This window comes from Panthera leo, chromosome D2 (genome assembly GCF_018350215.1).
Source record: "Panthera leo isolate Ple1 chromosome D2, P.leo_Ple1_pat1.1, whole genome shotgun sequence".
NCBI lineage: Eukaryota > Metazoa > Chordata > Mammalia > Carnivora > Felidae > Panthera > Panthera leo.
The window spans coordinates 18,392,009-18,405,455 of NC_056689.1; the positions used below are offsets into that span (position 1 = coordinate 18,392,009).

Genomic DNA, 13,447 nt, shown 5'->3' on the forward strand with positions numbered 1-13,447 from the left:
TGTGTATCCCTCTCTCTCTGCCCATCTCTCCTCTCTCTCTTTCTGTCTCTCTCTTTCTCTCAGAAATAAATACACATCAAAAAAAAAAAAAAATCCCATCTAGGGACACCTGGGTGGCTCAATTAGTTGAGCATCTGACTCTTGATTTCAGCTCAGGTCATGATCCCAGGGTCGTGGGATCCAGCCCCGAGTTGGGCTCCGTGCTCAGCATGGATTTCTCTCTCTCTCTCTCTCTCTCTCTCAAAAAAAAAAAAAAAAAAAAAAAAAAGAAGAAGAAGAACAAAAAAAACCCTTCATCTTTATTTCTTTTTGGACACCAGCAGTTTATGGTTTATGCCTGGTCGCAAGGTGTGAGTGTCATTTATTGGTAACTGCACCTTTCTGGTTTACTATTCGTTCTGATGTGTCTAAGCTTTATTGTGGACAGCCCCTACGGTGGTTTTGGATTAATTTCGAATCAAGACCACGTCTGCCTTCGTCATTGACCCCAGTCATGGGAATGCCAGGAATTTTCTTAGCAGGGTAGAAACAGGGAGCGATGTGGTTTATAAAGCAGCTAAAACTGACCGATGAAGACCTGCCCACAGAAGAAAAGAACCTAAGAACGTAATGTGAATTCAGAAGTAAATCTTTCCAAATGATGCCCATCCAAATTAACAGTGGAAATTACCATTGACTTGTTTTTTGATCAGCGTTTGAAATCTCTTATCCCCAGCCTAACGGAAAGGTCCACAGTATTATAATAATAGCCTCGCATCTGTATACTTTTAATATAGTCTTAGCTGCAGGACGAATGTCAGGAAGCCAATTTGTAAGTTGTAGGAGACTTTTTATGCAGTCATGCGATGTTTTCCTGGGCTCACCCTTAAGCGCGAGGCCACTGACACTGGGCAGATGCTCTGTTTTTGCTGGACTCTTTGGTTTTCATGGCAGACCACTAAACATTTTTTTTCTTGTGTGTCTCTTTGCCATCCCCCACCCCCACCCCCACTGTTCCCAGGATGATGAGGATGATAATGCGGGCACAGAGATGAAGATACTACGGGGACACTGTGGACCGGTATACAGCACAAGGTTCCTCGCAGACAGCTCAGGGTTGCTCTCTTGTTCTGAAGACATGTCCATTAGGTACTGGGACCTCGGGAGTTTCACCAACACTGTGTTATACCAAGGACATGCCTACCCCGTGTGGGACCTGGACATTAGCCCATATAGCCTGTACTTTGCCAGCGGGTCCCATGACCGCACCGCAAGGCTGTGGTCATTTGATCGGACGTACCCGCTGAGGATATATGCCGGGCACCTGGCAGATGTGGACTGTGTCAAATTCCACCCTAATTCGAACTACTTAGCCACAGGCTCGACCGACAAGACTGTCCGGCTGTGGAGTGCCCAACAGGGGAACTCGGTGAGGCTCTTCACCGGCCACCGCGGCCCCGTGCTCTCTCTCGCCTTTTCTCCCAACGGTAAGTACTTGGCATCGGCCGGCGAGGACCAGCGGCTGAAGCTGTGGGACTTGGCCTCTGGGACCCTTTATAAAGAACTGAGGGGCCATACGGACAACATCACCAGCCTCACCTTCAGTCCGGACAGTAGTCTGATCGCCTCTGCGTCCATGGACAACTCGGTACGCGTCTGGGACATTAGGAACACGTACTGCAGCGCCCCAGCCGACGGCTCCTCTGGCGAACTCGTGGGCGTGTACACCGGGCAGATGAGCAATGTACTGAGCGTGCAGTTCATGGCCTGCAACCTTCTTCTAGTGACTGGAATCACACAAGAAAATCAGGAACATTAATTTCTTTCTTCCTTTTTTTTTTTTTTTTTTTTTTTAATCTTTGTTGTAACGGACTGGGGCAGTAGTGGAAAGGCTCCAGGTTGCAAGTCTTAGGACGAATTGAGATTGAATCACTGACTGACTGTGAAAGACTCCCCGCTTCCCCCCCCTTCTCCCGTGCAGACGTCCCGAGCACGTCACCCCTTCCCTCCCTCCGTCCCCCCCAGGGTCGAAGGACTGGGGGCAGGAGAGGTGCTGTCATTGGACATGAGATGGAGAATCAAGAGGCTCTGGAGGTCGGATTGCAAGTTCTTACAAAGATCCCCCCGCATCCTCGCCTGAGCACCTTCCGGTGTGTGTCTCGCTTTCCCCGCGTGTAAACCCGAGATGCTGCTTCCCTCGCCGCCGCCACCGCCGGGGTGCTGCGTTGGGCCCAAGGATGGCCGCAGGGCGCGCTCAGGACAGTGCCCCAGGGTCACGTGTTCTCGGTCGCCTGGGTGGAAGGGGGCTTTACTGGGGTAGGAATGAGGGGGTGGGAACTAGGAACGGGGCGGGGATAATCCTGGCAAAAAGTCTTTCCTTTTCCGTGATTACAGAGAACCAGGATTTGTTTTTTATTATTATAATTATAATTATTATTATTATTGAGAAGAGGAAACCTAGCACTGGCAGAGGGGCTTTCTCTGCTCTCATCTTTCAGGTTTTACTCCTGGCACTGGCTGTGATACTTGGAATCTTGAGGTTCAGGGAATTCAGAGAATTTGGTAGCACAGTGTTTTGGGAGAAAGGGAAAATTTCTGGGGTGACGGACTGATCACTCCGGCTGACATGTTTCTCGAAGCGGGCGGTGGGGGTGGGGGGGGGGGTGGGGGGTGCGTGTGAGCAAGTCCTGGGCTCTGGCGGTGATGGTGGGAGAGAGTCTCCTCGCGGCTGCCCTTCTGTGAACAGTTCTCTCCCCCCGAAAGGACAGATTGCGGCAAAGAGATGAAAATAAATTGAAGCGATAAGGCAAAAGATAGAATTAGAAAATGTTAAATTTCCAAACGCCCACCTCTTCAGAGGCGTGGCTCTCTCAGCGTCCTTTTCTCCTGCGATCGGTTGCTCCCACCTGCGCTGCAACAGCGGTTTAATGAACAGTTTGCGGAACAAATCGTTGAGTACGCCCGCACGCATAGCCAACTGTGCTTTGAGGATAAAGCAAGTTCGAATTCGTGGAAAAAGGATTAAATATTTCTGTTTTCTGAAAAGAGTTATTTTGTATTTTGTTTTCTATTAAAATGTATTTAGTTTCAAAAAAAAAAAAAAAGTGTCGTATCTCATTGAAACTGTGAGGACAGGTGGGCGTGCGGCCTGTCCCGGGGTGGCGCGCAGCCCGCCTCTCCCGGGGATGGCAGCCATGGATGTAGGCCAGGCCAGCCCCGATGCAGGTGTACTCTTCTCTGCCCCTATGTCCTGTGCAGCTTACTGTGAATCGTGATTCCTCTTCCCATTCACAGGAATTATTGGTCGCACTTAAGACTGATCACATTTCTGGGGCTCCTGGGTGGCTCAGTCGGTTAAGCGTCCAACATCAGCTCAGGTCATGATCTCGCGGTCTGTGAGTTCGAGCCCCGCGTCGGGCTCTGTGCTGATGGCTCAGAACCTGGAACCTGCTTCACGTTCTGTGTCTCCCTCTCTGTCTACCCCTCCTCCACTCACACTCTGTCTCTCTCTGTCTCTCCAAAAAAAGAAAAAGACTGATCAAATTTCTAAGGGGCATAAGAGCTGTGTTTTTTCATTAATTTAAACCATGTATTGAACAATTCTGGATAAAGGTCTTGTGCAAAAATTTAAATGATGTGAGAATTTTTTAAATGTACTGGTGAAACATCAAAAGCTCTCAGGAAACCAAATAGGAAGATTCTAGCATTATGTGTGAAAATTCTGTTTTTACTTGAGCCTAAGATGCTAATAATAATAGGAAATGTTTCTTAATCATAAAAATCTGTATATTTGAGATACAGTAAGAAGGATCCTATGGCAACTTAGCCAGCGTCACTTTCCACATCGTCTGTGGAAGAGCCTAGATAGAATTCAGATGTATTCTTATATGTAAGAAGTGAACTCTCAAGTTAGATTGTACGCTATATTGCCAGAAACAATAATCCCTAAATTGAGCTGAATCATTTTCCAGAAGTGAAAATACCACTGATTAGGGATGATTTGGAAACGGTTTGTGTTTGTTTTTGAATGCAATATTTCTTTGATTAAACACAAAAAATGTATTAGGTTGGTCAGTCTTAAAATTACCGATCATGTATATGCTTTGTAATTTCAGTTGAAGCTCTTAATGATCCGTATGTTTGGCCTCTTTTTGCTGTTTTGAACTAATTTTAATGTGGAGTAATTTAACTTAATAGAACCCTCCTCACAACATCCCCCAGATTCTTAGAAACATCATATGTGTGATTATGGCCACGAGGGTGCATATGAACATAGTTCTACTCTTAAGGTTGCTCTCCTGCATTGTTTTATTTTTCTCTTCAGAGCAGTTTTGTTCGGCACACAGGACTGGTGATATCACCACTTGGTACATGAAATACCTAAAGCCCAGAGAAGCTATATTATCTACACCCAACAGGGAATGATCACATGTCTTGGATGTTTTACAGAGAGGATCTCTATTTAGTATCCTCAAGTTCTAGCTGGAGGATATAGCCTTGAAGATAGAAAAACCTTTAAAAAAAAAAAAAAAACCTTCAGGAAAGAAATATGCATATTAAATATATATGTATGTATATGCAGTGCTTACTGTCTCTCAGAAATCATTCTATGATCTCCATAACAACTCTGGGAGCTAAGTGCCATTTTTATCCACATTCTACGTTGAGGATTTTGAGGCCCTGTTGGATTAAGTCACTTACCATAGAGTCACACAGCTAGTAACCAGAATTTGAACCTGGGCAGTCTGGCTCCAAAGTGCATGTCCTTCCCCAGACTCTTGTCTTCCTTCGTTCCCGCATTGCCAGGTAAAGAGTGACCTGAGGTTACTAGAAATTAAATATTCTTGCCAATAGTTGTTAGACTCATGCTTCCCTTTGCCAGAGAAATCAGCAGCAAGCAGATCGAACTGACACTAACTACAAACAAACAATATGTACCAGTTTCTAAAAGAAACTTGAGAATCTTCAATTATTTTGAGCCACGATGATAAATCTCTGTAATGTGTGTCAGGTAGGGGAAAAAACAGCTTGAGATTTCTTAGATTGAGAGTCTCAGAAAACCTGACTGTAATTTCAATTTAGCAGTAGACAGGCCAAAAGAAAGAGAAAGTTAAGATAAAGGAAAGTAATAAATTGAGATGAAACGGGAAACAATTTGAAGTTTATGTGTGTGTGTGTGTGTGTGTGTGTGTGTGTGTGTCCTTAGCTTCTAAGTATAGCTGTGATTAGCTTTTCCCTTGTTTTATTCAGATATTAAAAATGTGGATGTATAAAAAAAATCCATTGAGTATGTAGGCTTCTAAGTTTGCTATTGCCCAGATTGATATTTAAGTATATGGATTAAAAGATTAGTCTGTGGGCGCCTGGGTGGCTCAGTTGGTTGAGTATCTGGCTCTTGATCTCGGCTCAGGTCAAGATCTCACGGTTCATGGGATGGAGCCTTGAGTCACGTTCCATGCTGACAGCAGAGAGCCTGCTTGGGATTCTCTCTCCCCATCTCTGCTCCTCCCCTGCTCATGTGCGTGCTTTCTCTCTCATAATAAATAAACGTTAAAAAAAAAAAAAAGATTAGTCTATACATCAACTTGTCTTTCGGTTGCATGTTTTAGAAAAGTGTTCATTATATCTATGCCCGGCCCACAGCAAGGATTCATGTTATCGAGCCCCACATGGCAGCCAATTAATTCCGAAACTGCTTTATGGTAAACAGAAAATCTTCACTGTAGAATTTGAGGAATGCAAATGTTCCTTGTCAGTTTGGCCCATCGAAGGACAACTTAAGATACTTTCCCATGATTGGCTGAAATTTCTATAAGAAAGATTTTTATGTTAAATATGTGAACGTCTGTTATGATCAGATACTGTGTTAGCGGGCAAAGATGCAGCAGTAAGCAAACTGATATAGACCCTGACTTGAGTTTATAGTTTAAAGAGGGAGGCGAATATTGATCATACAATACCATAAATAAATATATAATTTCAAGCAGTAGGGAGTGCTATACTGGGTGCAATGAAAGAATATGCCCAGGAATCTAATTTACACTAAGCATTCAAGGAAGGCCTCCCTGAAGAAGTAACAGTGAAGCTGAGACCTGGAGGGGAAGCAGGAGTTAGCCAGGCAGAGCTCGGGAAAGAATGGTCCAGACCCCCAACTGGGGAAGAACCTGGTACACTCAAAGAAGTCCACTGGAGCTGAGGCAAGGTGAGTAAGGAGCACAACAGCTCGACATGAGTTTGGATAATTGGCAGAGTTTTGGGGCACTGTCGGGAGGTTGGCTTTTATCCTAGGTGGGATGGAAACCATTGAACGGTGTACCTCAGCCAAGTGACGAAGTCCAAGTTCCACCTTGATGTCACTGCCAGCAAGAGGACATAGACACATTTGCAGTGGACTTGCACTTCAGCATCAGGATAACTAAGCAACATTTACTGGACCTGTCTGTACCGAGCACTGCAGGGCAGCTGAATGATGGAAGCCAGCGACCGTGTGCCAGGCAGCCCTACGTGGCATGACCTGTGGGGCAATGAACCGAAAGCAGCCTCTAACCAACAGCCTGTGAGGACCCGAATCCTGCCAACTACCACACAAATGAGCTCCGATGCAGATGCTGTCCCGTTCGAGCCTTCAGATAAGACTGCAGCCTCCTGATCGACCTTGAGACAGAGACGTCCAGGTAAGTCTGCCTGGTTTCCCAACTCACAGAAACCGTGAGATATTAAGCCACTAAGGTTTGGGGTGATTACTTCTGTAGAGTCGATAACTAACCTATCAGTCCCACTCCATAGTCCATCCTTTTAACTGCTACGCTGTAGAAAATGAGATCATTACTGATTAAAAAAAAATCACTGGCAGGTGTAAGGAGCATGGATTGAGGGTATGAGAGTGAGCAAGGAGGCCAGTTAAGATCATTGCAGATGTCCAGGGGAGAGATGGGGGTGGCATGGGCTAAAGTAGCTATGGGGGAAATGGGGAAACGTGGACAAATCGAGTGAATGTTACAGAGGTGGATTGACTAGACTTTATTGGGTTGTATGGGGGGAAGAGACAGAAATAGATGACCCACATGTTTCTGGCACGAGCAGTTTGGTGGGTAGAGTTGCCATTTATTGTGATGAAAATCCTAGAGGAAGAGGAAGTTTGGGGCAAAAGGTCGAGAGGTCGTTTTGTACCTCTAAAGTTTGAGGTGTGTACGAGAAAACCAAGTGACGATACCGGATAGGCATTGAGATAGAGACACGTGGGGCTTAGAGCAGAGGTCTGGCCCTGACGTGCTAGTTTGGGACTTCTGTTCATTAGAGGACTTTCTGCCACGGGCAGAAATCTGACTCCAAGTGGTTTACAAATAAGGCATTTTATTGGTTCCCGTAACAAAGTGTACAGGTCAGGTGGGTTTCGCGTGCAACTCACTAAGGGCCCCGCCTGTGTGCTGCGACTCCTCTGTGTTCTCTTCCGTGGTTGGCTTGTTCACAGCCTGGCTTTTCCCATGGTTGTGAGAGGGCCGCCAACAACAATGAAGGCCAGGCTCATCCTCAGTCATGTCAAGTGGGGATGTGAGCTCACTTTCCATTCCTCGCTTTTAAGAGCAAGGAAAATGTATCTGGAAGCTCCAGCAAACCTCTCCGATTTGCATTAGGCCTGCTAATCATGGAACCTGTCCCTGATGAGGGCAAGAGTCATTAGCACGTAGTTGGAATTTGAAAGCTCCCGAACAGATGTGATTACCAAGGTTAAGAGCATAGAGTAAGAAGAGATGAGGGCCTACAACTACGTCTTGACGTTCCCCAACATGTACAGTTTCAGAAAGGAGCAGCAGCCAACAAAGGAAGGAAAATAGAGGGCCCTGTCTCAGGAACCAAGAGAAGAGGGTACTTCACGATGGAAGCAGGGGTGGCCTGGCTGGCTCCGTTGGTGGAGCGTACGACTCACTCTTGATCTTGGGGTTGTAAGTTGGGTGTAGAGATCACTTAAAAATGAAATCTTTAGGGGCACCTGGGTGGCCCAGTCGGCTAAGCGTCCGACTTCAGCTCAGGTCATGATTTCACGGTTCATGGGTTCGGGCCCCACGTCGGGCTCTGTGCTGACAGCTCAGAGCCTGGAGCCTGCTTCGGACTCTGTGTCTCCCCCTCTCTCTCTGCCCCTCCCCTGCTCATGATCTGTCTCTCTCTCTCTCTCTCTCTCAAAATAAGTAAATAAACTTAAAAAAAGCGTGTTTAAAAATTACTCAACCTTGTGTTACTCAGGGAAATGCAAATGTAAAACAATGAGATACTGTTAAACACCCGTCAGACTAAGACTAGCAACAATGTAAAAGCCTAACAGTGCCACGTGTTGGTGCATCTGACCCGCCTACACTGGTGAGAATGTAAATTTGTAACCTACTTGAGAAGCCATATGGTATTGTGCAACTAAGCTGAAGAGAGGTGAACTCTGTTATTCCCGGCATTCCTTTCAGCCGCCAGGATACATATATGAAAATGTCCATGGCAACATTGTCTATCATTTCCCAAAGCTGGAAACAAACTAAATGCCCATGAATAGAAGGGATAAATACATTATTGCATAGTCATGCAACGACAACCTTGACTCTAAGAAAACACTAGAGCTAGGGGGCGCCTGCGTAACTCAGTCGGTTAAGCATCTGACTGCGGCTCAGGTCATGATCTCACACTCCGTGAGTTTGAGCCCCGCTTCGGGCTCTGTGCTGACAGCTCAGAGCCTGGAGCCTGCTACGGATTCTGTGTCTCCCTTTCTCTAACCCTCCCCCATTCATGCTCTGTCTCTCTCTGTCTCAAAAATAAATAAACATTAAAAAACAATTTGAAGGGAAAGACACATCATTCCTATAGAATGATTGCATTTACATAAGTCTGAAATCAGACCAAGCTAACTGCATAGATGTTAGTGTGTGTTCAAAGATGCTCTGTAAAGGGGGAAGGGTCCTGATCAGGAGGAGGCGCTGGAGGGCCAGGAATGTTCTACTTCTTGACTTAGGTGGTGGTTACCCCGGCGTGCACTTAAGAACTCTTCATTATGTGGTACAATTTTATTTCATTATAATTAAAACGTTTCTGAAAGAGTAAAAAGTAGATGAGAAAGTGGAGTGCGGGGTGCAGATAGCGTGAGACACTTGAGAAGGGGCAGAGAGTGAGACCTGTTTGCCGGTTTGCTTTGGTTCGGTCTCTAATGGAAGTTCCTCAAGCAGGGGCTTTCAAATGTTGAGACCTCAACAGACAGTAAAAATGTATTTTGGGGCTCCTGAGTGGCCAAGTCGGTTGAGCATGCAACTCTGGATTTCGACTCAGGTCATGATCCCAGGGTTGTGGGATCAAGCCCCTCATCAGTCTCCTTGCAGAGCATGGGGGCTGCTTAAGACTCTCTCTCTCTCTGTCTCCCTCTGCCCCCCTCCCCGCTTGCGCTCTTTCTAAAATAAAAATAAACCTGCTTCAGGTGAACACGAACCCCGTTTTGGGTGAGCTAGTGCCCCTCTTTGGATAAAAAATGAGCCCTGGGTGAGATCCACTTCTCTCTCTCTCTCTCTCTCCCTCTCCTCCCTCCCCTCCCTTCCTCCCTCCCTCCTTTCTTCCCCCCTTCTCTCCCTCTCTCTCTCTCTCTGCCCCTCATGGTATTCTTTCTCTGCCCCTCACTCACTTGTACCCCCTCTAAATAAATAAATGAATAAATAAGCAAATAAATAAAATAAAATATCATATATACAATGTATATACAATATATGTTATATACATGTATAATAATGTATATATGTACATATGTATGTATATAGAAAGACAGATATACATATATATGTACGTATATACATACATATATATATAATAATTATATAATGACATAATAATATATACATATATGATATATATTTATTTATTAAATAAATATATATTTTATTTTACACTGTGACCTAGTATGCACATATACTGGGTTTTATTAAATTAAGACTCCATTGACTATAAGAGGCACCATTCTTTCATACACCATTTATTTTCACTGCCATCAAATGTTGAACAATGCTTTCTTGTCACTTAGAAGTTTTGTCTATTTCAAATGTTATGTTCATTTAAAAACTTTGAGACTTGCATGGTTCCTCTCCCTTGAGTGAAATGCGTTGCGATTGTGTTCTGGAAACTTGAGCTTCGGTTCAACTTTTTGAGTCAGCCATCAGGATTGAAGTTTTCCCTTCTGTGCCCCTAAATAAATGTTGGATAAGGCATCCTAGAAGAGGGCGGGCACCCTTGTCCCCAGGATTTCCTTCCAAGCTATTCTGCAAGGTTTGAGGTTGGCCCCTTCTTTCTCTTAGGTGTCAACAGAAGGCTTCCAGAAAACACCCAGGCTTCGCATCCCTTCCTTAAACTGTCCTTAAATAGTCTGCTGATGGAAATAATGGGCGGTCGCGGTGAGACGAGACCGTCCTGACACCGGGACTGACTTCATGCGTCACAAGTGCCACCTGGCCAAGAGCAGCTATAGTGTCATCCGGCTGTAAGTCCCATCCTCTCTTGATTCCAGAAATGTTCAAAAAAAATTGTCTTAATTAAATCTTAGACTCAACAGTGTAGTGCGTAACAACTTTCTATGTGTGTTGTACCGTGATATATAATTGTTAGTATTGGTCACAACCTACTGGTTAATTTCATGGCCCACTAATGAGGCCGGTACATAGAAACAGGACAGCACTACCCAGGGCCCCTCTGAATGCTGGGGAGGGGAGCCCAGATTGGGGGTGGTGGAGGCAAGGGGTGTTGCCCATGGAGATGAGTAGGTAGGAGGGCTGGGATCAGAAGTCCTGGCTCCAGGCCCTTCCCCAGGGCTTACAAGCAGGAGGAAAGAAAGGAAAAGGAGGAAGAGGAGGGAGGTTATAAATAAAAGAATGAGCTTATGAACCAATATGATTTTTTTGGTTCACTCGGGTTTGTATTTTTGCATTAGGTTTTGTCCACAACACTCAGCTTTGACAGAGATATGATAACCAGAGCAAGCTGCTTAGCCTCTTTGAACTTGAGATTGATTTTGAAAACATGAAGAAGGAAAATCAAACAAACAAAAAACCCGGAGAGTTCAGTGAATGCTGGCTATTTTGTCTGGGTACAATCCCAGCAGCTAGACCTGATCTTCCCCTAGCCCAGCAATGCTGCTCAGTCTAGCTTCCTGGAGAGGCAGTAGGATGTACAGCTTACTCCCTCCAGCAGTGTAGACACCGAATTCAGATGCTACGAAATGCACATACCTGTCAGAAAGCAATCTGGGCTTTTATTGGGGGATGGGAGGAGGGGAGAGGGTATTTTAATTGGCTTGCTTAGTTTGAGCTGGTGCCAAGGAGGGAGCCCAGGGTTTATTTGCAGAATGTGGAACACTGTGGCCTGAAGAGGCGAAGGGTGCTGTTGATTCCCAGCTGCAGTGAGGTATGCCATGGGCATGGGTAAGTTACTTGGCTTCTCGGAGCTTATTTCCATCCTTGAATATGGAAAAAAAGAATTGAATTGGAATTTAAGATAGTTAAAATTTCATAATCAAATGGTGTCATGATATAAACTTAGTAATACTAACCGAAAAATCTAATTTGGTAAAATATCTGTTACCAAAAATATGGAAAAGCCAACCAGTTTGCCTAGGGAAATCAAAGATAAAATCAAAAGGTAACAAGGGTTGATGAAACTCGATCATGATGATTGCACAACTCTGAATACACTAAAAACCATTGATTTGTGCACTCTAAATGGGTACATTGTATGGTGGGTGAATTAAATCTCAATTGTTACCAAAATTTTTTTTTTTCAAAAGATACGATGTAACTGGCCTATAATTGGCACTCAAACGTTTACTAAATGAATCAGTAAGTGAATACATAGCAAATGATAGCTACACAATCATGGGAGAAAACATGGCTCCTTTGGCCCTTGACAAGACTTCAACACAACTGCCTACAGGATTTTTTAGGCTCACATCTTCACTGGAGCAGAGTCACAAATATCAAGTCGAGGCTTCAAGTTTTATATTTTGAATTGTTCTAGTTTCTTTTGCTATTTCCAAAACACAAGATTTATGCTTCCTAAAAGTGTCTCTAAAATTGATTGGAAATGTATTTCTTGGCTCAGCTAATATCCCTAGGTTTATCAATGAGAATAAAACCACAGGTAAGTATACCAAAAGCAACTTTTACTTCAGAAGAATAAAGTAAAGTGATTTGCAGTGATATCAAGCTAGAATTCAGTGCCCAGAAATGCACCATACTCTGCTGTGCACTTAATCTACCTCCTAATCATAGTCTTTGTTAAGGGCTAGTCCTAGAAAACAGAGAAATTGACAAACCCACCTCTTAAAGGACAGAAAACTAGTATTTCCATAATTAGAGACCTTTCTCTTTAATTGTAAACTCTTTTTAAATCCCCCCCCCTCAAAAGAATCCGATCCCTAGATTTCAGTGCTACTAAGAATCTGTCACCCCCAACATTTTGCTCACTCTTTGGAGAACCTTCTCCCATCTTAGCTTATCTCATCTTTCTCCGTTAGCCAGTTTTCCCACATTGGTTATTATTATTATTATTTTAATGTTTGTTGCTTTTGAGAGAGAGAGAGACAGAGTTGTGGGGGGGGCAGAGAGTGAGGGAGACATAGAATCCGAAGCAGGCTCGAGGCTCCCAGCTGTCAGCACAGAGCCTGACGCGGGGCTCGAACTCACAAACCGTGAGATCATGACCTGAGCTGAAGTCGGACGCTTAACCGACTGAGCCACCCAGGCACCCCTTCTCCCACGTGGGTTCCAAGCCTTGTCTCTTTTCTAGACTTGCTAAGAGTTCCCAAACTATCACCGTCACTTTGACTCTGACTCGAGACTGTATGACCAGTCAGATCCCACCACCTGAGCACACAGCAGGGCCAGGATCAGACATGTGGCTCACAGCCGGGGCTCTGAAGACATCTCGTCCTCAGCACTCTGCCTCACAGCACAGTGCCCTGTGCGTCCTGAACAGTGAGGACAGAGCTGCTCGGGCTTCCTCCCAGCCACAGTCAGAGCACACAGAGGGCCTGCCGACTGCCTCTGGGGAGTCCTGAAATGGCCTTCTATCTGTGCGCGGTGCCCATCTGAGCTGCGGTCCGAAAGCGTGCCACGACGAGGCCACCTGGGAGTCTCCCATCAACTGCAGCAGACAGCTTACTGTCCGCATCCCTCGTCTCCCTCTGCTGGGCGCTGAGCGATATTTACATGAATTAGAGGCAGGCCATGAGTTAATTTCCCCTCTCCTTCGCTCTATTTTTGGACTTGTCTCTCAGGGCTTCTTGTTCTGATGACATCGTTCTTACAGCCAGTGGTTCGTACATTCGTTCTGAAGGTCCCATAGATCTTCCCTCACTCCCCCATTCTCTGACCTTCTTTGTGAATAATGAAGAACGTGAAAAGTGAATCCCTTGAGGAGCAGGAAGTAGCTTCTCCCTCTCTCGGCCAGCTGTTTCTTT

At 45.1% G+C, this 13,447-nt stretch overlaps 1 protein-coding gene across 2 annotated transcripts in view; it reads left to right on the plus strand.

Annotated features, from left to right (window-relative positions):
* The window catches only part of TAF5L (TATA-box binding protein associated factor 5 like), a 32,229-nt gene extending 29,611 nt beyond the window's left edge, over nucleotides 1–2,618 (plus strand). For both annotated transcript variants that reach the window (XM_042907771.1, XM_042907772.1), the window contains exon 5: nucleotides 1,001–2,618. In XM_042907771.1, coding sequence (XP_042763705.1) covers nucleotides 1,001–1,798 — 798 coding nt within the window. In that variant the 3' untranslated portion in view covers nucleotides 1,799–2,618. The remainder of the gene's footprint in view (nucleotides 1–1,000) is intronic.
* Nucleotides 2,619–13,447: the final 10,829 nt, after the last annotated feature.